Source organism: Littorina saxatilis, linkage group LG7 (assembly GCF_037325665.1).
Source record: "Littorina saxatilis isolate snail1 linkage group LG7, US_GU_Lsax_2.0, whole genome shotgun sequence".
Lineage (NCBI taxonomy): Eukaryota > Metazoa > Mollusca > Gastropoda > Littorinimorpha > Littorinidae > Littorina > Littorina saxatilis.
This window is the reverse complement of record NC_090251.1, coordinates 54,444,078-54,469,343: the sequence shown is the minus strand read 5'-3', so window position 1 is coordinate 54,469,343 and position 25,266 is coordinate 54,444,078. Positions and strand designations below refer to the sequence as shown.

Below are 25,266 nucleotides of genomic sequence, written 5' to 3'. Positions count from 1 at the left end.
ATGATCATATTGGAAAAGTTAATAACTATGTGTCTGTATAACTCTTGAATGCTACCGTGAGCAGTTTTATGTATTGTTTTGTTACTCTTTACGTCTGACTTTTTTACCTTCTTGTTTGGAAGTACTTGTGTAAACGCGCGCGCATGTGTGTGTGTGTGTGTGTGTGTGTGTGTGTGTGTGTGTATGTGTGTGTGTGTGTGTGTGTGTGTGTGTGTGTGTGATCGGAGGTGTGTGTGATCGGAGGTGTGTGTGTGTGTGTTTGCACTTACATTTTATTCCCACCACACATATAACCCTACCTCTTACATAGTCTATCAACAACAAAATTAAAAAAATTAAACACCGCAACAACGAAGAAAATAAATATCAAAAACAAAATAATACCTATCTTATCTGGTGTACCTATCAAAACCTTGTATGTAGAACAACCGTTTCTATTTTTAGTGCTGACCAATCAACAAGGTCTAACATGTTTAGGTCTTGCATCTCTGTGGTGCAATGCTCAGACGTGATCAGTCTCTAACCTAACATTATGTATGACTGACTGTAGAACAACTCGTGTTCGGTGTAAAATGTACCTCCGATGTTTATAACACCCACATAAAAAACAACAATCTGAGTCTACTTGTTAAAACTTTTGTTATATGTGTACATCAGCTCCCATCCCTCTCATCAGTCGAGCTAACTTCCACACCCACCCCACACCATTTGTCTAGCACTAATCTAAGCATTAAACCCTAATCAACCCTCGGGGTAGGCAAACCACCTCCTATTAAACTTCTCTAACCGCTGGCCACCTCTGGTGGTTTTATCGGCGAAGGGGCTCCGCAAAGAGTAGGGATACCATTTTTATTACCTTATCCTGACACCTCCCCTGACAGGGCACCAAACTACATAGCTATTAAAGAGAGAGGGCTCCGCGAAGCGCGGAGAAAATGGGAGGGGATTACTGTCAATAGAAAGGAGGCGGCTCAGTAACCCAGCCGCGTTAAGCACCAATAAAAAAAGGCCGGGGGGCAGTAATCCTGTCATTACCCCAGCTGGAGTGGTCATTAGTACCGAGCAACAGGTACAGGCACATGAAATCACATGACAAAATATAAAACGCAATAAACCGTTTATGCGCAATATTTCCTTATCACTACTTAAACACAGGCACCTTAACCTATCACCTTCTATCAAAATACGGCTGCGCGGCTGCGCGCTGCGCCGGGGGATGAGGCATACCTTTTCCTTACTACTCACAAACTTCTTATGATTTCGTTTCACTTTCCATTCATATGGCTGGCGTGGCGGGTTGGGAGTGTTTCGGACTCAAAATTTGAAGATGTTCGGTTCAAATCATGCTCAAATCAACTTTTGTTTTCTTTTTTTCTTCTAACAGCAAATCTAACAAAATCACAAATGTAAAATAAAGAAAACGGACTTTTTTTTTTATTTTTTTTAAGAATTTTACAAATTTACTGATACGTTTTTCACTGTTCAGAAAATTTGTCAAGAAATGGCATGCTCATTTCAGAAAATTTCCTAGAATTTGTAGGAAATTTGTGAAATCCCTGAGTGAAACAGGGATTTCGCAAATTTCCTAGTTTCGAGAATTTACTGTAAATTGCATATCGCCGTTCCTCTCAACAGTCAAAAGCCATCGCTAGAGTTCCTGTGAACCACAGCCGTTTGTTTCGTGCATAAAAACGTGCTATTGTAGATAAGGCCAACAAAAAAAATTTGTCTGTTTCTGGTAACATGGCTAAAAAAAATAGGGTCGGTAGGTCGGGATTTTTATTTTTTTTTTTTATTTTTTTTTTTTTACCCCAAATGTAGACCAATAAAACTAACTTTAAAAATCGCGCAAAGAGACTGGATTCACTATACAAGACACTCAACACATTTACAAATCGTCAGCGGACTTTCGTTTTCACACGTTTTTGTTGTTCATTTTCTCACCCTGTCCTTTACCACCAAAAAAACCCAACTTTTTTTGAGTTTGGAAAAAAAAAGTTTAGGGTCGGCGCCGAAATTTAGGGTCGGTCGGGTGACCAGAAACAGACAATTTTTTTTTTTTGGCCTAAGCTCACATGGAGTCGCATTCAAATGACTAACTGACGACTACATTGTGAAAAAGGGAAACTGGATCACACGGGTTCACGATGGCTCAGGGGTAAGATAAACCACGCAAAAATAAATTCTTTGAAAACTGTTCGCTCTTTACGGAGGGCACCTAGGATGTTCTCAATCGGTGAGTGTTTAAATGATAGGGTGTTTGTACTGTGTGTAAAAGCCTGACCGTATCTGTGATGGTTTACGGGAGGCTTACTGTGCCTTTAACTAAAGAGAAAAGGACTACCAAACACAAAATGAAACTTCTTTGCAAGAAATCAAGCTAGTCATCAGCATGAAACAACAAGTCGCGTAAGGCGAAAATACAACATTTAGTCAAGCTGTGGAACTCACAGAATGAAACTGAACGCACTGCATTATTTTTGTCACCATGACCGTAGTCCGCCGCTCGAGCAAAAGGCAGTAAAATTGACGAGCCTGTTTAGTGCGGTAGTGGTTGCGCTGAGCTGCATAGCACGCTTTTCTGTACCTCTCTTCGTTTTAACTTTCTGAGCGTGTTTTTAATCCAAACATATCATATCTATATGTTTTTGGAATCAGAAATCGTCAAGGAATAAGGTGAAATTTTTTTAAAATCGATTTCGGAAATTTTATTTTAATCATAATTTTTATATTTTTAATTTTCAGAGCTTGTTTTTAATCCGAATAAAACATATTTATATGTTTTTGGAATCAGAAAATGATGAAGAATAAGATGAAGGTAATTTTAGATCGTTTAATAAAACTGAAATAATTTTAATTACAATTTTCAGATTTTTAATGACCAAAGTCATTAATTAATTTTTAAGCCTCCAAGCTGAAATGCAATACCAAAGTCCGGGCTTCGTCGAAGATTGCTTGGCCAAATTTTCAATCAATGTTATTGAAAAATGAGAGTGTGACAGTGCCGCCTCAACTTTTACAAAAAGCCGGATATGACGTCATCAAAGACATTTATCCAAAAAAGGAAAAAAAAGTCTGGGGATATCATACCCAGGAACTTTCATGTAAAATTTCATAAAGATCAGTCCAGTAGTTTACTCTGAATCGCTCTACACTAACAGACACACATACCCACATACACCACGACCCTCGTCTCGATTCCCCCTCTATGTTAAAACATTTAGTCAAAACTTGACTAAATGTAAAAAGTGATCAATACTAGGCATATTAGTAATTTCCCCTCATAATAAAGCCCGCTCCCCCTCTAACCCCCCCCCCCCCCCCCCTCCCCGTCCCCCACCCCCTCCCCTCCTCGTCCCCCTTGCTTATGCCACAACCCTCGTAAAATAAAATTTGATTTGATTTGATTTGATTTGATCTCCTCCCCCCGAGATCGCGCTAGCGGTCGAGGTGAACTATGACTGTCGAGATCTGTGTCAAATGACATAATTATTTTGGTCCAAAACATAAATAACATTTATGCATCGATCCATTTTACTTAATTATATTTAGTCAAGTTTTGACTAAATATTTTAACGTAGAGGGGGGAATCGAGACGAGGGTCGTGGTGTGTGTGTGTGTGTGTGTGTGTGTGTGTGTGTGTGTATGGGTGTTTGTGTGTGTGTGTGTGTGTGTGTGTGTGCGCGTGTGCGTGTGTGTGTGTGTGTGTGTGTAGAGCGATTCAGACTAAACTACTGGACCGATCTTTCTGAAATTTGACATGACGGTTCCCGGACGTTATTTTCTTTTTTTCGATAAATGTCTATGATGACGTCATATCCGGCTTTTTGTAAAAGTTGAGGCGGCACTGTCACACCCTCATTTTTCAATCAAATTGATTGACATTTTGGCCAAGCAATCTTCGACAAAGGCCGGACTTCGGTATTGCATTTCAGCTTGGTGGCTTAAAAATTAATTAATGACTTTGGTCATTAACCCCTTCCCTGCCAGCGTGAAAAAGCGCATTTGTATTCCTGTGTGCCGGAGCAAAATTTGACTTTTGAGGGTGTGTTCACTAAAACGTGAATAATTCAGGCATTTGAAGAGATATCTCTTAGATATTTGGCATGTTTTTTTCTAACATCCCTGGCCCCAATTACAAGTGAAATTAGTTTCATTTGGCAGGACAGAAATTTTTAAGTAATTATTTATTCTTTTTTTTTTCCCCGTGATCAAGCATTTTCGGAACATAACAACACACTTGATCACAAAAATGCATGACAAAACACAACAAAAAACTGGTGTAACAAAGGGAAAAACATCAGGTACTCACAAAACTTCTTGGTAATCAACTTCACTGCTATAAGCATCCAAAGTTATAAGGGTTAGCTGTTCATGGTAAGGTAAGTCCGGAATCGCACGTCATACTCCACAGCTGAGACTCAGAAGCAACAAAGTCACAATCCACAGAGCAGGCAAAGTCCACACACTACTTCCAGTATATGAATTTTGTGTGATAATCCACAAAACACTGAGGAAAGCACAAGGCTGCTCTCAAGGTACTGGTCAGCATAAAGGTTTGTTTGGAAGACAAGGTGGTTGATGAGGTCGTCATCAAAAAACAGCTGCATCCAGTCTACTGGTTCAAAATTGTCAACATTGCACTGCATGCCTGGATTGCCTTGAAATTGGATGTCTTGGTTTGGCGCAGTTGCATCAGCATCTGTCCAATTTCTTATCTTATCTTCCTGACGTTGTCTTGGAATTTGTCGGGCACGGCCGCGGCCACGCCCCCTCGCATTACCTCTCCCTCGTTGTCCTCTTCCCACACTGCTTCCTCGACCCCTGCCGCGACCTCTGACCACAGGACATGAAGTTGATGGGCCAGGCATTGGTTCTGCTTCGGCATCACTGCCATCAGTCTCCGACTGATCACTGTCAGTGGCAGATACACTTGGTTCGTAGCTGATATCATTGTCATCATCAATGCCTACCTCGGACAAAAGAGGGTGGTGCTGGTTGAAATCAGTTTCTTCCTCGTCTGATTCGCTGTCACTTCCATCTCTAAGGTCTTCATCATCACTGTCTTGGTCATTTAGGCACTCTTGAAGCACTTCAAGTGCTGAATAGCGCTTGAAAACAGACCTCGTGGTACCCCCACGCCGTCCACCATCCGACATCTTTGTTGACGACTTAACACAGATAACTCCCGAAGTTTCAAAATTCTCCCAAACATCAATATTTGCTATTCATAACGGTCAAAGGGAAGGAACCGTTGGTTCAAGATGTCTAACTGCTCTGCCAACAGTTTTTGCAGTTACCCCCCTTCTTGGGTGGATACAGGACTCTGATGCGTACACCTCGAACGACGTTCGTGGCGGGGCAGACAGGATGCCAAAAAACACCTCGAACGCCGTTCGTGGCAGGGCAGGTGTAAAAAAAATGTTTTTTTTATAAAACGATCCAAATTTACTTTCATCTTATTCTTCATAATTTTCTGATTCCAAAAACATATACATATGTTATATTTGGATTAGAAACAAGCTCTGAAAATTTAAAATATAAAAATTATGATTAAAATTAAATTTCCGAAATCGTTTTAAAAACAATTTCATCTTATTCCTTGTCGGTTCCTGATTCCAAAAACATATAGATATGATATGTTTGGATTAAAAACACGCTCAGAAAGTTAAAACGAAGAGAGGTACAGTAAAGCGTGCTATGAAGCACAGCGCAACCGCTACCGCGCCAAACAGGCTCGTCAATTTCACTGCCTTTTGCACTAGCAGCGGACTACGTTGAGTTTCATTCTGTGAGTTCCACAGCTTGACTAAATGTAGTAATTTCGCCTTACGCGACTTGTTTTTTTTATACGATTGAGCGCAAAAAAACATGCACTCTTTTGTTATCTCGGGCAGTCGCTTTAAAATATGAGTTTAGTCGATTGGCCTCGGACGTCACAAGACCCAAAGCACACAAAACAAGCTTTCAATCGATACATTGACCTTTACTTGTAGCCAATTGCAGTGCAGGTATATAATGATAATAGCAGATTCTTTCCTGGGAGTTTTGACAGTGCGTTTGCTCGGACAGGACACATCTCTCGTGAAACCTTGGCACTCAAATTACATTTTCCTGAAATTATTTTAGATTTCCAAGAACTTATAAAACAAAGGGTGACAATCCCATTTCACCTTGTGGACGCAGTTCTCAATAAGAAAAGACAGCATTAGCAAAGAAAACAACTTGAAAAACTGTACTCTATTCTAAGGCAGAATACATTTAATTTTCAATCTAAAAAACGAGGTATGGCCAAAGGGGACTCCTGGCGAAAAGGACGAACGGCCAGGCCATAGCCCTAACCCTAACCCTAAATAACCCTAACCTTAACCCCCACCCCAACCTCCCTCACCCTCACCCCCACCCCCAAACACACCCACCTTAGTTCATACGCCACTGCACGCAAAGAATACTGCCTCCGGCACTGTCGTTATTTCCAACAGTGAGTTACTACTGCTGACAGATTTTCTTGTGATCAGACATCAGACGCATGACAATCATCGCTTATAAATTGTACCTGTTTGATCTGAACCTAAAGTGGTTGGAGTGATGACAAGTCAAATGTAAATTTAATTACAGCACTGACGAAAAGTGTTTGCCTGATCGATTATTGGCGTCTGATGTCTCTTCACATGATTTCTCTCAAGCGAATCAGAATCAGACAGGAAAAGTTAAAAGCTTATAGAACTGAAGTGATTTTAGTTTTATCTAGAAACATTCAAAACCGCCCAAAGGAAAAACATTTAGGCTGTATGGAAGTGAAGGCAAATGTGTTAGGGGACATGGGACTGAAATGTGATTCACAAGCCGTGTTAAATGTATAGTCAAATACAGGGAACAAGTCGTCAAAGAGACCCCCCCCCCCTCCCTCCCGTCCCCCTTCCCCCCCAATTTAAGACTTCTGTTTGTTTTTCTCGATACTCAGCTTTATTAGATGTTCTGTTTATAAGGTATGTAAATCTACCTCCAATTTTAGACCCCCTCTGCTGATTCAGTGAGATGTTTGGTGGGTTACAAAAATGTTTATGTAAAACGCGGAGACTTACGGGAGAAAAAAACCCTGCTCGTTGCTGTTGAATTATTGGAAACCAATTTGACTTAGGGTATCATCGTAGAGTGTCCATAACTGTTTTGTATTTCTCCTCCTTTACATAGCAGCAGCAGGATGGCGCAATGCGGCCAGTCTTACGTCATAAGTTTAATCCATGACGTCAAAAATTAACTCTGTAGATTTTCTGCAGCTGCACTTACATACCACCTTTACCGTCTACTTTTCCCAGACCTACACCCCCCCCCCGACAAGACTTTTTAACGTTTTGAAAGACTTTTTTTTTATCAAGATTTAAAAGAATACATTTTAAGCCTTAAATGTGAATAGTTTTTGAAAAGTATAGGCCAAGTAAACAACAGAGAATAAGATCAATGCTCATAGAGAATACTACATGGCTTGCTGTGTCGTACCAGATTTACACGAGTTTTTTTTTTAAATATTGAACTGCGAGCGAAAGCGAGCTGTTCACTATTTGAAAAAGCAACGAGTGTAAATCTGGTACGACACAGCAAGCCATGTAGTATTCTGTTTATCCTACATACTGTACTTACGTGTATTTTACTGAAAATGTCTTGCAGTCGAGGCAGTTAAATTGAAGACGCTTGTTTTGGAACCCAGATCTCTTCTAAAGCCTCGTGCAATCTATTACGTCAAAGCAAAGAAACGTCACTCTGAAAGTGTGGCGTGACGTGTTAGTTCTAAAGATTCATCGAGGGTAATTAGCGAGCGCAATTTTTGTTTCTATAATGACGTTTGTCTCGGTGACTTTGGCATCATCAGCAGTGGAAAAACAGGTCCCTGCCAGACTTGCTTGACATGACCTCATTTACATGATATACACACGTGTGATTTGAACGATTATTATCTCACGGGTAGGATAAAATCGGTTTCGCATGAACCCCTGGGTTCTCGCGACCATAACTAATGATAAACAAAGTAGCAAAACTGCTGTTCGATGTTGGTTGACCCTACCCTACTACTATGAAAAAAGTTCATCAACTTGAGCATCGTAAGAGCTAGAGTGAGAATCCTCAGAAGGAAGTAAAACGAGTTGAGTTTTTAGTTTTAAAGTGACATTGTCCGCCTAGTGTGTGCAGAAAACTCAAACAGGGAAACCGTCACACGCATTTTCAATAGCTTAGATGTTAAGCAGTAAGTTTATGAAACGAGCTTTGAAACCAGAGGAGATCACGGTTTAAAATTGTTCAAGACTAACAAACGTTACTGTCCCTACAAAGCATAAACAAATTCAAATACATCAAATTTTCAATGAATATTTTGATATCGAGTTCAGAAAAACAGGAGCCGAATGACCCACACAGTGACGTTTCATTTGCACCACCAGTTGAAACAATTCGATCAGTGATACGACACAAACGTTTTAATCGACCACGATGTCGATAAAGCAAACAATGCATGAAAATAACTTGGTCATTTCGATTTGTGCCTTTAAAGATACAACCCCCCTGTGTATATATCTTCATGGTATTGTCCATAAGTGGCTAATGTGTTTTTGTAAGTTTATTGTTACGTTATTTTTCGAGTATGTATCTATGTATTTGATGTTATGTTAAATACTATGTTCTTTGCATAGTTAATATGTAAAGCACGGAGAACATGGACTATTGTGGTTCGCGCTATTTTTACTGTCATTATTATTCAAGTTATTGAGACATCCCAGTGCACTTTCTGTGATAGTAGTAGTCCAGTGGACGATACCTTCCGCCTGTGGTCAGTCTTCCAAACTGGTCTAGCTGGTACGTTATCGGAATAACACTTGTGTTTTCTGTTAGCCGCTGGGAATTGTATACTAACTCATCATTTGGTAATGTGGATGATAAGCTACATGCCACTAACACGGCATATGAGAAGAATCTATGCAAGTCGGCGAAAATTCGATGAAACACAGCGGCTTTTATTTTTAGACCAGTGGCACTGTGGCACAGGCACATGCAATCTGTCAGAAAAAAAACCCACTTCTGCTTTAATTGAGAAGCAGGGAATTTATGGTCATTTGGTATTGTGGAGAATATAAGCTACATGTCATTAATTAATTCTGAGGATGAGAGCACAGTCTCGCTTAGGCAAAGGGCGGAAGAATACGCTCTGTGGAAAAGTTATTGCACTCCAAGAGTGCGCTAACAGTTTTAGCGCATCGCCATTAGCCAATCAACTGGTTCACATCAGTCATGTGACACCAGTACTTACTGACAATTATTATTATTAAACATAACTTCCTTCCCCTGCAGACCGCCCAATAACTTTGTACAGACTTTAACAGGGAAATAGAGCATCCTTCTGCTTGGACATAAACCAACATGCTACAGGCAGAGGGCAATTTGTGCTGAATTATTTTCGCAGCTCGACAAAAGTGTCAACTACAAAATAAATTCAGCAAAAAAATTACACTGTGCTCGAAACTAGCAACCAGACTGTTGAATTGTGGTAGGCTATGTGTCTAAGTGGAAAGATGCTTTTATTCCACGCCAAAGCCTGGATATCTCTGACGAGTTACACGATTGACGGATTGTTGACAAAAGTAGAGGGTATCTTTTATCCTACGTGCAACGGCGAAATCTGTGAGGCTTTTTTCTTTCTCTCTCTTTCTCTCAGTTTTATTAGAATCGTTGTATATGTATCCAGTGCATAAATCGAAGCTGTTTATTCTACAATCTAACTAGTCTGTAAACACCACAGAACAGCATTGGGTTAAATTGTGATTTGGTAAGATAAAACAGGACTTTCAAGCGGAGATCGATTTGAGAGAATAAGAACATGAACGAAACAAAAGATAAATAATTAAAAAAATAAACCCACATAAATAAATGAATTAACTAAACGCATAGACAGACAGGCAGACAGATAGACCGACACCTGCAGAAAAGGGAGGACAAAGGTGAAGATCTCCAGCAGAGGTACACAGGCCTGAAAGACGAGAGCGCGTGTGGTTTCAAAACACTTTTTTCGTTCGTCACTAGAAAGTGCCAACATGATACTTTTTTGGAACCATACTTATCTGATAATGAGTTACTTCTTGGCGTTAGTGGCTCAGTCTGTATCAGGTAAGAAGTATCATCGTTTGAAATGTTTGTTGCGTGATTAATTTTCTTGCATTTTATACAGATGAATATTTATTCCGTATTTTGCTTGTTGGTTGAAACGTTCGTTACGGAGTTTTTTTGTGTCATGTATTTTTTGTTTTGCAGATTGATTTGTTTGTATCTTCATTAGTTTCTTCCTTTGTCTTTTTAGCTTGATTGTACATGTAATTTTATTTTATTTTGAACTAGGCATATATTCTACTAAACATTTTCATGTATACACAGTGCAGGCAATATTTTTGGTTTGTTGGTTTCTTGATCAGCATTTGTGATTGTCGTGTTTTTAACTTGTTTATAATTGTCTGTGTCTTTTGAACAAGTCACATTCTACAAACGTTATTTATTAAACAATGTCGGCAATATTTTTGCTGCGACAGTTCGATTTTGTTCAAGCTTATCACAAACTGCAGTGTGTGTGTGTGTGTGTGTGTGTGTGTGTATGTGTGTGTGTGTGTGTGTGTGTGTGTGTGTGTGTGTGTGTGTGTGTGTGTGTGTGGATGTGTTTGTGCGTGTGTGTGTGTGAAAACATGTCTAAATGTATTTAAAAAAATTCTTTAAAAAAAACAATAGCAAACGAATACACGTGTTAATGAACGCAAACAGAAACATCAGTTGTATTACAATCCTCATACCTTACAAGATTTCAAGTTAAACAGACATCTGAGTCGTATTACAAATCCTGATATCTATATTTCAGGTCAAACAGACATTTGAGTCGTATTTCAAATCCTGATATCTTATTTCAGGTAAAAGTGACATTGGAGTCGTATTCAAAATCTTTACATCTTGTTTTAGGTTAAATAGACATCTGAGTCGTATATCAAATCCTAGCTGACATCTGATTTCATGTCAAACAGACACAAAAGTCGTTTTTCCACATGCTTACATCTGATTTAAAACTGAGATATCTGTTGTATTCCAAATCCTGACATCTTATTTCAGGTAAAACAGACATCTGAGTCGTATTCTTCTTCTTCTTCTTCAGCGTTCCATGATAATTGTTTGGTTACGTGTGAGCTCGTTTGCCCATTTGGGTTCCCCAAACTATACTCTGAGAGCATAGTCAGCTTTACTCCGTTTTTGTTGAGTAGGCATGCTGAGTGTGTTCGTGTTTCCATAACCCACCGAACTCCGACATGGATTACAGGATCTTTTCCGTGCGCACTTGGTCTTGTGCTTGCGTGTACACACGATGGGGGTTAAGTCACTAGCAGGTCTGCACATAAGTTGACCTGGGAGATCGGAAAAATCTCCACTCTTAACCCACCAGGCGGCAGCGACCAGGATTCGAACTCACGACCTCCCGATTAGGAGGCCGACGTCTTACCACTGCGCCACTGCGCCCGTCTAGTCGTATTCCAAAAGCTTACATCTGAGGTGCGTTGCTTAGGCAGACCGTAACAGAAAGTCCGGCCTTTGTCGAAGATTGCTTGGCCAAAATTTCAATCAATTTGATTGAAAAATGAGGGTGTGACAGTGCCGCCTCAACTTTTACAAAAAGCCGGATATGACGTCATCAAAGGTTTTTATCGAAAAAAAAAAATCCGGGGATATCATTCCCAGGAACTCTCATGTAAAATTTAATAAAGATCGGTCCAGTAGTTTGGTCTGAATCGCTCTACACGCACACACACACATACACACACACACACACACACACACACACACACACACACACACACACACACACACACACACACACACACACACACACACACACACACACACACACACACACCACGACCCTCGTCTCGATTCCCCCTCTAAAAAGTCAAAACTTGACTAAAAGTAACAAGTCGCGTAAGGCGAAAATACAATATTTAGTCAAGTAGCTGTCATTTTTCAGCAAGACCGTATACTCGTAGCATCGTCAGTCCACCGCTCATGGCAAAGGCAGTGAAATTGACAAGAAGAGCGGGGTAGTAGTTGCGCTAAGAAGGATAGCACGCTTTTCTGTACCTCTCTTTGTTTTAACTTTCTGAGCGTGTTTTTAATCCAAACATATCATATCTATATGTTTTTGGAATCAGGAACCGACAAGGAATAAGATGAAAGTGCTTTTAAATTGATTTGGACAATTTAATTTTGATAATAATTTTTATATATTTAATTTTCAGAGCTTGTTTTTAATCCGAATATAACATATTTATATGTTTTTGGAATCAGCAAATGATGGAGAATAAGATAAACGTAAATTTGGATCGTTTTAGAAATGTTTATTTTTTTTTACAATTTTCCGATTTTTAATGACCAAAGTCATTAATTAATTTTTAAGCCACCAAGCTGAAATGCAATACCGAACCCCGGGCTTCGTCGAAGATTACTTGACCAAAATTTCAACCAATTTGGTTGAAAAATGAGGGCGTGACAGTGCCGCCTCAACTTTCACGAAAAGCCGGATATGACGTCATCAAAGACATTTATCAAAAAAATGAAAAAAACGTTCGGGCATTTCATACCCAGGAACTCTCATGTCAAATTTCATAAAGATCGGTCCAGTAGTTTAGTCTGAATCGCTCTACACACACACACACACACACGCACGCACACACATACGCACATACACCACGACCCTCGTTTCGATTCCCCCTCGATGTTAAAATATTTAGTCAAAACTTGACTAAATATAAAAAGGAAAGCCCCTGCTTCTCCACGTGGGGAACGAAACACACACACTCACACAGATATCTTGAGTACAAAGCGACTGTTTGAATGATCGCCCCCAATATGCATGCGCATGCATGGACTCGGCCGTGAGCGAAGAGACGGGTCCATTTACTTGAAAGTAGGTAGAGAGGGTAGAACAGTTCGCCGCGAACATAGCGTTGCCTACAACATGAACACTTTTTGTCTCTTCGCGAACAGATCGTTAGCTCTAAGCAACGCGCCCCTGATTTCAGGTCAAACAGGCATTTAAGTCGTTTTCCAAATCCTGATATCTGATTTCAGGTCAAACAGACATCTAAGTTGTATTCACAATCCTTACATCTGTTGTTAGTGCAAACAGACATCTGAGTCGTATTCCAAATTCTGACATCCGATTTTTAGGTCAACCAGACATCTGTGTCGCATTCCAAATCCTCTTATATAAGGATTGTGAATACGACTTACATAATTATGATATCAGGTCGATCAGACATCTAAGTCGTATTCACAATCCTTACATATGATTTCAGGTCAAACAGACATCTAACTTCTAAGTCGTATTCACAATCCTTACATATGATTTCAAGTCAAATAGACATCTGAGCCGTATTCCAAATCCTGACATCTGATTTCAGGTCAAACAGACACAACAGTCATATTCCAAAGGCTTACATTTTATTTCAGGCCAAACACAACCCGTCCATTGGACTGTGTACCAACGGCTTACATTTGATTTCAGGCCAAACACAACCCGTCCATTGGACTGTGTACCAAAGGCTTACATTTTATTTCAGGCCAAACACAACCCGTCCATTGGACTGTGTACCAACGGCTACCTCACAGACTGACGTGGAACGAAGGATCACGCTTCTGTGCAAAGAAGTGGGGTAACCTGCCTACTACCAAGACTTACCTCTCTTTGAACGCTCTGATAACAGTCCTGAGAGGATGGAAGAATCAGGGTTTGGTGTAAGTTACCGTCCGTGCCCTCTCTATCTGGTCGTCTGTGTGTGTTTCTGTGTGTTTGTCTTTCAGTCTGTCATTCTGTGTGTATGTCTGTCTGTCTGTCTGCCTGCCTGTTTTCCTTTCCTACCATCTGCGTGTGTCTGTGTGATTCAGTGTCTTTCCTTTTATCTGTGTCTGTATCTGTCTGTGAGTTGCGTCTGTCCGTTTACCTCGATCCGTCTGACGGTCTGTGTCTGATTTTGTTTGAACAGTTCTTGTTTTGTTTTGTTGAATCAGAATTGTTTTCTTTTCTTTTCTATTTTATTTATCAGCTCAGAGGCTGTTTGGTTGGGCCTCCACAAAGATGGGACTCGCGTGTCGTCACGTTGGCAGTGGGAGGGAGAGTGCTCCCCCTTGTCGTCTGGGTCTTTGACATATTGGGACTGGCGGCGGAACGAACCCAACAGCCCGCGCTCAGACTTCTGCGCGCGTATGGTCCTCCAAGACCAGCACTACTGGCGGACTTACGACTGTGCTAAAACGTTTGACATCGTCTGTGAATTCAAGACAGGTACCGCCTCCATCTTTTGTATTCATCTTTTATTGTTTAAAAATTTACAATGCTTGCAAGGTTTTTAGACTAACTGTTGGTCACGCGCTGTCTTAACAGTAAGATTGCGTAAAACGTTACCACTCAAGTAAAAAGAAAATTCTGAATGAAAACGCTTTTTCGCGGCCACACTGCACACACACGCACACACGCATGCACGTTCACACGTACACACGCAAGTACACACACACACACACACACACACACATACAAACACACACACACACACACGCACGCACGCACGCACGCACGCACGCACACATACACACACACACACACACACACACACACACACACACACACACACAGAGCAGCACAGTGATAGAGACAGTGACAGAGAGCCAGACAGAGGCAGAGAGACAGAGACACTGGACAGATGCGAAATCTTTTACTTGTTTTCTCTAGGGGAATGCGCCCAAGAACACCTGCCCGATCAGACCATCATATCAACTGACCTTGACATCTTGACCTTGAATGACGTCAACAGCCAAGAAGCATGCTGGGAGCGGTGCTTGTCAGAGCGCATGTCCGGAAGCGAATGCGTGTGTGCATTGTGGGAAAGGATGAGTGCCGTGTGCAGACTGTTGTTTGGCAGATGGGAGGTGGACCTCACGGACCTTGGTGTAGTCACGCTAGTTGACCACCATGTTATGCTGAAGCGTTGCTTTTCAGGTCAGTATATGTGTGTGTGTGTGTGTGTGTGAGACAGTGTGAGAGAGAGTGTGTGTGTGTGTGTGTGTCAGTGTGTGTGTATGTTTGCGCGCGCGCGCGCGTGTGTGTGTATGTGCGTGTGTGTGTGTGTGATTGTGTGTCAGTGTGTTTGTGTTTGTTTGTGTGTGTGTATGTGTGTGTGTGTGTATGTGTGAGTACGTGTGTTATTGTGTGTGATTGTGTGTGTGTGTGTGTGTGTGTGTGTGTGTGTGTGTGTGTGTGTGTGTGTGTGTTCGTGTTTATGTATATGTGTCTATGCATAATTATATTGTATGGGGATTGTGTATTTCGGGTGGTGGGGAGGGGGGGGGGGGGTCCGCACACGAATGTGTATGAGTGATCATTAATGTTGCGTTCCTTCCTGCATTCTTGTCTTCTTGTTTTCATGCTTTGTCCGTTTTATTTTTATTTTCAGCTTTCTTCGATATAGACTTTTCTTTCAAAGCTAGATATTAGATTTTGTGTGCCATTTTTACGATTGACAAAAGACACACAAGACAATTACTTTTTCAGCCAGCGTCGACAGGACCGAAAACAGATACAGCTTTACTGACAATAACAATTCACCCAATCCGGCCTGCCCCTGTCCACTGGAGCCCCAACCTTACAGTGACATTCAGTGCGGTACTTTCACAACAGTGACCACCACAGAGACCACGACAACGGCCACAACAACAACCACACAACCTCCGACAACAACTACGGAACCCCCGACAACGGTTACAACACAGGATCCAGCAACAACAACGACAGCATATCTTACAACGATAACCACACAGGACTCGACAACCACCACAGAAACTCCGACCACAGTGACAACACAGGACTCAGCGACAACCACAACAGAATCCTTGACGACACTAACAATAGAGGAGTCGACAACGACGACCACCACAGAGTCTCCGACAAAGGTTACAACACAAGATTCCACCACGATGAGTTCTGAGGTCAAGACACCTCTCACCACGGAGGCCTCAGCAACAACGTCGTTAGTGACGGACACGACTACCGTTCGTACGACAGCGGACGACTCAAATGACGCGGCATCCGTCACAAATGACGTCACAACTACGTCACGAACCTGCGCTGATTTCTCCTGCCTCGCCGACACTACAACCGTTGCAACCCCGCCTCGTCAAGACTTGACCAGTGGTGATGTAGCGGGGACAACAACAGAAGGGATGACGACGCAGCACACCAATCAGGACACCACTAGCCACCAGTTCCAAGTGTCCAGTCCCCCCGAAACCATGGCTACTGACAAAGAGGCCGATATGACGTCATCAATGCCGTTTGACGTTGTGACGTCAGAAGTCGACACGTCACAAAGAGCAAAGAGTACTGCCGGAAAAAAGGAAACGTTCTCGTTCAGTACAGTGAACGTGTCGACAACGACCGGGTATACAGGTAAGATTGTTGCACCTGTAAGGCTTCACGTCTGTGCAGACTTTGCCTAGTCGGTGAGCTTGATTGAAACAGCAACATTGAGGTTATTTGATACATGTATGACTTTTTTTCTTTAAAAACAATTTGCCAAAAGAGTTTGAAGGTAGGAAAATTAGAAGATTTTGTCGTGTGTGTGTGTGTGTGTGTGTGTGTGTGTGTGTGTGTGTGTGTGTGTGTGTGTGTGTGTGTGTGTGTGTGTGTGTGTGTGTGTGTGTTTTCGACAACACGTTCGGACCTCCGTGCATGCATGTACTCACGCATTCACATGCGTACCTTCACTACAAAATAATACACATTAGAATCTCATAACTTGCAAAACATAAACACCAACCATCCTCCTCAAATTTCAGACAATCGACTCCTCTGTCCATGCAAAAAAATAAACACCAACCATTCTTTTTAATTTTCAGACAAGCCACTTCTCTGTCCGTGCAAGAGGAAAGTGTGCTTCATCCGAGCAGCCCCACCCCAGCCGGCAGAGCTGCATCTGATTCCTCGCAAGTCCACCCACCTGTACCAGAACACGCTCAAGTCGGTGTGGACGCGTGATTCGCCTTCCCAGCTCGTGCTAGCTATCTCTGTCATGGTCGTCACGCTTGTTCCAATGTTTCTCTTCATCGTCTGCGATTTTGAGAGACTGGAGAGACTGTTCGGACACAGAAAAACCAAGGCTGTTCATTCTGGCCGAATTTAGACTGGAAAGAGAGCCTTGGTGTAGCTTGATGGTTTTTGTCTTGACCACCACGCTCATACCAATGTTTCTCGTCATTCTGGCTGAATATTCTGTAAGGGAGCCTTGGTGTCGCTTGATGGATTTTGTCTTGACCACCACGCTCATACCAATGTTTCTCGTCATCGTCTGCGATTTTGAGAGACTGGAGAGAATGTTCGGAGACAGAAAAACCAAGGCTGTTCATTCTGGCTGAATTTTCTGAAAGAGAAGCTAGGAGTGGCATAGCTGCCACGCTCAAACACGTCTTTAACTTCACCGTCTGCGATTTTGAGAGACTGGAGAGAATGTTCGGACACAGGAAAACCAAGGCTGGTCATTCTGGCTGATGATAGACTGGAAAGAATGTTCAGAGACGTGAAATTAAAGGCTGTCATTCTGGCTATTTTTTTTAAAGAGAGCCTCTGTGTAGCTTGTTGTTTTTTGTCTTGACCACCACGCTCATACCAATGTTTCTCGTCATTGTCTGCGATTTTGAGAAACTGGACATTTTGTTCGAAGACAGGAAAACAAAGGCTTTACAATCTGGCTGTATTTTTTTGTAATGGAGGCTTGGAGTAGCTTGCTTTTTCTGTCATAGCTGCCACGCTCATTCCAATGTATCTCTTTTGTCATCGTCAGCGACTTTGAGAGACTGGAGAGAATGTTCGTACACAGTAAAACAAAGGCTGTTCGTTCTGGCTGAAATGTTATAAAAGAGAGGCTTGTGTGGTGAAAGCAGAAAACAGCTCTCTAGATTTAAAATTATTTCATGAATTGTCTTGACACCCGTTTTTTTTAAATTAATAATAAAAGTACTTCATCAATTAATTCTCACCATGCACAGGAAGCATCTGGTGATTTGGTGTGTGTCCTTGACCTTGTGACGGCGTGCTCTTATTGCACGTGAAAGCCGGGGAAGGTCTGAGAGGGTGAGCCCTATTGATTGCACGTGAAGGGGAAGGTCTGAGAGGGTCAGCCCTATTGATTGCACGTGAAAGCCGGGTAAGGTCTGAGAGGGTCAGCCCTATTGATTGCACGTGAAAGCCGGGTAAGGTCTGAGAGGGTCAGCCCTATTGATTGCACGTGAAAGCCGGAGAAGGTCTGAGAGGGTCAGCCCTATTGATTGCACGTGAAAGCCGGAGAAGGTCTGAGAGGGTCAGCCCTATTAATTGCACGTGAAAGCCGGAGAAGGTCTGAGAGGGTCAGCCCTATTAATTGCACGTGAATGCCGGGTAAGGTCTGAGAGGGTCAGCCCTATTGATTGCACGTGAAAGCCGGGTAAGGTCTGAGAGGGTCAGCCCTATTGATTGCACGTGAAAGCCGGGTAAGGTCTGAGAGGGTCAGCCCTATTGATTGCACGTGAAAGCCGGGTAAGGTCTGAGAGGGTCAGCCCTATTGATTGCACGTGAATGCCGGGTAAGGTCTGAGAGGGTCAGCCCTATTGATTGCACGTGAAAGCCGGGGAAGGTCTGAGATGGTGAGCCCTATTGATTGCACGAAAAGTACGATGCCTTTCATTCAAAAGATCTAGATAAATGTCTGCTCAGCCGAGAAAGCATTGAGTGCAATAATGGAAAATTGCGCGCGCGTGTGTGTGTGTGTGTGTGTGTGTGTTTGTGGTCTGTGTGGCTGTGTGTGTGTGTAAATGCATGCGTATGTGCGTGCGTGCGTGTGTGTGTGTGTGTGTGTGTGTGTGTGTGTGTGTGTGTGTGTGTGTGTGTGTGTGTGTGTGTGTGTGACAGCGTTCGTCTGCGATTAGTCACAAAAGCACAAAATTGACAATATTCAAAAGGCAATCAACACACACACACACACACACACACACACACACACACACACACACACACACACACACACACACACACACACACACACACACACACACACATGAAACAAAGTTTAGCAATAATGTTAAAATTATCTTGGAGGTGCTCTAAAATTATGGTATTTTAAAGGCACAGTGCAGCTCACAGCCTTCGTTTTGCGTTTTTGTTGCAGCTGAGTGCATTTACAGTTCAAAAATCCTCATATGGTAGTAAAACAAACCCAAAACTACCCAACGACGACATCTGTGAAGCTCGACAGTTTCTTGTTCACGCGAGTGCATAAATTAACCTAGTTGTTACGTGGTGTTTGGTCGGAGTTCGATTCAACTGAGTGATTCCGGCCTCCATTTTGTTTTACACAAACTCATGATGACGTCTGACATAGTTTGCTAGTGAAGTGTCTTTTTGTGCATGATGTGGTGATCTACCCGATCTAAATTTAGATCTAAAAATAGGTCAAGACCAGCCGGGTCCGAGTACGAAATTAATTCGTAAAAAAATCGCAGTTCTTGACTCTTTGGGTGCAAGTCAATGAAACTTGGTAGTTCTTCTAACGGATAGCTGCCTGAGGTATGACTAAAAGCCCCAGGGGCTCCGTGCACCTGGATTTGACAAGTTCAGTACCTTTAAACGCAGTTTTGACAAGTTTTCTGGCAAATGTATCGTTCAGAAGGCTCATTTGCTCTGCTGTCAGACACATCTTCACTAGTAAAATCGAAAATGATCTTTGAGTATGCGTTTTAATTAAATTAGTGTTAAACACTAAAGGACGATTTCCTTTTGCTATCTCAACTTAGTCAACTATTCCTTTATTTACATTTAGTCAACGTAGAGGGGGGAATCGAGACGAGGGTTACGTTGTGTATGTGTGTGTGTGTGTGTGTGTGTGTGTGTGTAGAGCGATTTAGAGAAAACTACTAGACCGATCTTCATGAAATTTTACATGGGAGTTCCTGGGTATGATATCCCCAGATTTTTTTTCTCATTTATTTGATAAATGTCTGTGATGACGTCATATCCGGCTTTTCGTGAAAGTTGAGGCGGCACTGTCACGCTCTCATTTTTAAACCAAATTGGTTGAAATTTTGGTCAAGTAATTTTAGACGACGCCCGGACTTTGGTATTGCATTTCAGCTTGGAGGCTTACAAATTAATTAATGAGTTTGCTCATTAAAGTTGTCATTAAAATCGATTTTTCGAAAACAGATTTAAAATTGATTGCATCGTATTCTTCATGACATTCTGAATCTAACAAGAGGCGAAGCCTTCAAGGCTCACGTAAGAAATAGACAAACAGTAACACAAACTCAATCACTCCGTCACACATACACACACACACACACAGTAAGCATTGGTGACACTGTGCAAGAAAGCGAAACACTAGATCTAGATATGTCTGTCTGCATGTAGCCTACTTACAGGGACACGACTAAGAGTAATACCTAATATTCTGGACTCGCAACGAAATATACAAACAAATGACAATGAACAACGTTTCGACCTAATGGTCTTCAACAGGTTAAAAAAAAAAAATGAAAACAACAATACAAATATCAAAACGACTTATCAGAGAAGATGATGTCCTCCAAGCGCAAAAGAAGGGGGAAGGGAGATAAATCAAAAAGAAAAATGAGCAATGAAAAATGAAACCAAAACGAAACAAATCAGAATAATAACGCTTGAAGGGCCTGAAGTTGAAAGAGAGAGAGAGAGAGAGAGAGAGAGAGAGAGAGAGAGAGAGAGAGAGAGAGAGAGAGAGAGAGAGAGAGAGAGAGAGAGAGAGAGAGAGAGAGAGAGAGAGAGAGAGAGAGAGAGAACAATACCTGCGACACGACTGCCAACTAGTCTCGGCCCGCTCAAAGTAACAATGACCGAGACTTTCAGTAATTCCTTCGCGTGACGTCTAACCCTCTTACGCCATAATGTGACGTCTTCAAATGACGAAATGTTAAAGTTTCTATCACACACGCACGCACGCACGCACAGACAGACAAAAGTTAGCATCGCATAGGCTACACTTACGTGAGCCAAAAATACATATGTAATGTTTACTCTTAAAATGTGATCACAATTAACGAAAATAGATTAATTAGTCTTACGATTAAAATGTAAGAAATCGATCCAAAAAGGATTTCATCTTATTCTTTATCGTTTCCTGATTCCAAAAACATATAGATATGATAGGTTGTATTCAAAACAAGCTCAGAAAGTTAACACGAATACAGAAAAGCGCGCTTTCCTGCTTAGCACAATACGCTACCGCGCTATTCTGGCGTGTGCATATCACTGCGTTTTGCACGTGGGAGGTGAGCGATTTCCTTCTCGCGGGGATTGACGAAGCTGTACTGTCTTGGTGAAAACAATACAGTGCGTTCAGTTTCATTCCGTGAGTTCGACAGCTTGACTAAATGTAGTAATTTCGCCTTACGCGACTTGTTTATTTTTTTTTTAGCGCAAACAGTTATCCATGACAACGTTAAACCGCACAAATTAAGATATCCACGTGTGTAATCTGGCAAATTAGTGCTAGTTTAACTGCTGTAGTGGACAAAGCGAACGGAGCAAAACAAGGACAGAGATCACAAAGAATTCACCAACCGACAGGGTTTACAATTTGACCAAACAATACTGTACTCGCTTGTTACACGAAGACGACACGAATAAAAGCACGACGTTTTGACCACTTTGGTCGACTAATCTTTAAACCAATGCTGACGACGGGCTTCCATTTCAGCTCGGAAGCTAAACAGTAATAATTTTGTTAGTTCATCAAAATTAGGTTTGATTAGAATTGTCGGTAACAGGTTTAAACGTGATTGCATCGTGTTCTTTGTCATCTCCTGAATCCATATGTTAGGTTTGGATTTAAAAGAAGCTCAAAATCAAGAACATCCGTTGTAAGCGTAAGTATTTAATTTGGTTTGTCACCTTAGAATGTGTCAGCGCTTTCTCGACCACGGAGTTTCGGCCAGCCCATGATTTACTGGTCATGGTGAGAAACAAATGCAGTCTGTTCAGGTTTATTCTGTGCTTGTTGCAGATTGACTACGTGTATTAATTTCGTTGTACGTGAATTGTTTTTTGGTTTTTTTTCTGTCTTAACTACTTTTCGATGATTTTTGTTCCTTCACTTTCTTTCTTTTCTTTCTCATTGAAAAATGTATTTGAAAAAGCAATGACACATGTGCGCAGTTATTTGATGCTCCCTGTTGAGGGCCGTAAACGACGGGCGCAGTGGCCAAGAGGATAAGACATCGGCCTTCTAATCGGAAGGTCGTGAGTTCAAATTCAGGTGGGTTAAGGGTGGAGATATTTTTGATCTCCCAGGTCAACTCATGTGCAGACCTGCTAGTGCCTTACCCCCCTTCGTGTGTACACGCAAGCACAAGACTAAGTAGTCCATAGAAATAGAATACCCAGCATGCCTCCCCCGAAAGCGGCGTATGGCGGCGGCGTATAAACGGCCTTACACGTAAAAACCCATTCGTGCAAAAACATGAGTGAACGTGGGAGTTTCAGCCCAGCGGGAACGAAGAAGAGACGGCCGTAAACAACTGTGCTTCGCTGATTCGTAGACGTTGTGACGTCGACTACAGCAGTCATTACTGTGGTCAAATGGCCTTTTGTGGTATTGACAGGTGTCCCTTTCAACCGTTCAGGCACTGTCGGCGAGTAAGTCAACAAACGACACGTTTTTTGACGAGAAACAAATCACATTACCTTTCTAACCAATGCGCGTGGTTTTTACATTTAGTCAAGTATTGACTAAATGTTTTAACATAGAGGGGTAATCGAGACGAGGGTCGTGGTGTGTCTGCGTGTGTCTGTCTGTGTGTGTGTGTGTGTGTGTGTGTGTGTGTGTGTGTGTGTGTGTGTGTGTGTGTGTGTGTGTCTGTCTGTCTGTCTGTCTGTGCGTGTGTTTGTGTAGAGCGGTACAGAGAAAAGTACTGGACCGATCTTCATGAAACTTGCCATGAGAGTTCCTGGGTATGCATGATATCCTCAGAACGTTTTTTAATTTTTTGGATAAATGTCTTTGATGACGTCATATCCGGATTATTGTGAAAGTTGAGGCAGCACTGTCATACCCTCATTTTTCAACCAAATTGATTGAAATTTTGGCAAAGCAATCTTCGACAAAGCCCGGACTTCGGTATTGCATTTCAGCTTGGTGGCTTAAAAATTAATTAATGACTTTGGTCATTAAAAATCGGAAAATTGTAAAAAAAAATAAAAATGTATAAAACGATCCAAATTTACGTTTATCTTATTCTCCATCATTTGCTGATTCCAAAAACATATAAATATGTTATATTTGGATTAAAAACAAGCTCTGAAAATTAAATATATAAAAATTATTATCAAAATTAAATTGTCCAAATCAATTTAAAAACACTTTCATCTTATTCCTTGTCGGTTCCTGATTCCAAAAACATATAGATATGATATGTTTGGATTAAAAACACGCTCAGAAAGTTAAAAAGAATAGAGGTACAGAAAAGCGTGCTATCCTTCTCAGCGCAACTACTACCCCACTCTTCTTGTCAATTTCACTGCCTTTGCCATGAGCGGTGGACTGACGATGCTACGAGTATACGGTCTTGGTGAAAAATGGCATTGCGTTCAGTTTCATTCTGTGAGTTCGACAGCTACTTGACTAAATGTTGTTATTTCGCCTTACGCGACTTGTTTTTAATTGTCGTCTGCTTTTTCCAGCGAGTTATAATTCTTGGCTTACCGATCATGTGACTCATTTGCAATTGGATCTTTTAGCTTTTGATAAATGGCGTTGAACAGGAGAGGTTATGAAGTTTTCTCCGATTACCTCCCTGAAGATGAATTAAGAAAAACATGGTTTTCGTTGGCATTTCGAAGCTTTTGATCGGAATGCTTCCAATAGTTATTTCCGGCAGTATTCATAGTTTGCTGCGGAATAACCTTTAAAAAAAAAAACCTTCATTCTGTTGTGTGATTTTTCTCTCTCATCTTTTCATTCACGCTTTCCGGCTCGGGTGGGCTCCACAAATTTGCGTGTTTGTTTTTATCCTCGACAAGAGCAGGAGAAGCTGTTACAACAGTCCATCCTAACAAGAAAGGGCGAAATCTTGACAAAATATTCAGTTTATGTTGACTTCAGTATTTGAATTTGCTGAAGTAATCTCTTAGTCCATCCGTGACTGTCCGAGTTTATTTATATATTTATTTATTTATTTATTTGTTTATCTATTTATCTATTATCTATAATTGATCATTGATGATTATTTATTATTTATTAATTAATTAATCAATTTATTTGTTTATTCATTGTTTTTATTCATTTATTTATTTATTTGTTTATTTATTTGTTTATTATTACTATTGATAATTGATTATTGATTATTTATTAATCACTTTATTTGTTTGTTTATTACTTTTATTCATTTATTTGAACATTTATTTATTTATGAATTTTTAAAGTATTCAAGGTATGCTCCAATTTTTTTTAAAGTTTGTTTAAAACATATTTATACAACTTTGTATCTACGTTTTACACTGAATGGAAATTCACACAGAAGTTAAACCACGTAATGTTTCTAGTTAATAAGAACGTGGATAAAAACAAACCAACAACCATTTTTCAGCTTTCAGTCATCTTTATTTTCGGAGCATAACATGCTAAAATATGCTCGACATGAGAATTGATAAGATTTTCATGAGTCGAATACATGTACCCAAAATACTGACTAATTTTGTATGTTAGAAAATCTGTTTATGTGCTCTCTCTCTCTCTCTCTCTCTCTCTCTCTCTCTCTCTCTCTCTCTCTCTCTCTCTCTCTCTCTCTCTCTCTATTATGTATTACATATACACTAATTATGTATTTATGTAGTAGTAGTTATTATAGTAGATTTAGTCCCTCTTTAGGGCGAGGGCCAGATGCAAAAAGGTATACCTATGCTTATGCTGTTACCCTCGTAAAATAAAGAATTGTCATTGTCATTGTCATTGTCTCTCTGTCTCTCTGTCTTTGTCTCTCTGTCTCTGTCTGTCTCTGTCTCTGTCTCTGTCTCTGTGTGTCTCTGTCTATGTCTCTGTCTATGTCTCTGTCTCTGTCTCTCTGTCTCTCTCTGTCTCTCTGTCTCACCAGTCTTATTGCTTATCGATAATAAAGATTTTGTCTTGTCTTGTCTTGTCTTGTCTC

The 25,266-nt window shown here is 41.1% G+C and overlaps 1 protein-coding gene across 1 annotated transcript; it reads left to right on the top strand.

Annotated features, from left to right (window-relative positions):
• The first annotated feature begins 14,955 nt into the window (after window positions 1-14,955).
• Window positions 14,956-17,980, top strand: LOC138970240 (uncharacterized). Its single transcript, XM_070342737.1, has 3 exons — window positions 14,956-15,064; window positions 15,743-16,510; window positions 16,960-17,980. The coding sequence occupies exons 1-3, from the start codon at window positions 14,956-14,958 to the stop codon at window positions 17,241-17,243; spliced, it is 1,161 nt and encodes a 386-aa protein (XP_070198838.1). The 3' UTR covers window positions 17,244-17,980.
• Window positions 17,981-25,266: the final 7,286 nt, after the last annotated feature.

Excerpts from the sequence above, each read along its gene's own strand:
- LOC138970240 (XM_070342737.1), top strand. The coding sequence starts at position 14,956 with ATGAGTGCCGTGTGCAGACTGTTGTTTGGCAGATGGGAGGTGGACCTC. Across the intron at positions 15,065-15,742 it reads GCTGAAGCGTTGCTTTTCAG|TGACCACCACAGAGACCACG; the intron begins GTCAGTATATGT and ends CTTTCACAACAG. Across the intron at positions 16,511-16,959 it reads GACAACGACCGGGTATACAG|ACAAGCCACTTCTCTGTCCG; the intron begins GTAAGATTGTTG and ends TTTAATTTTCAG.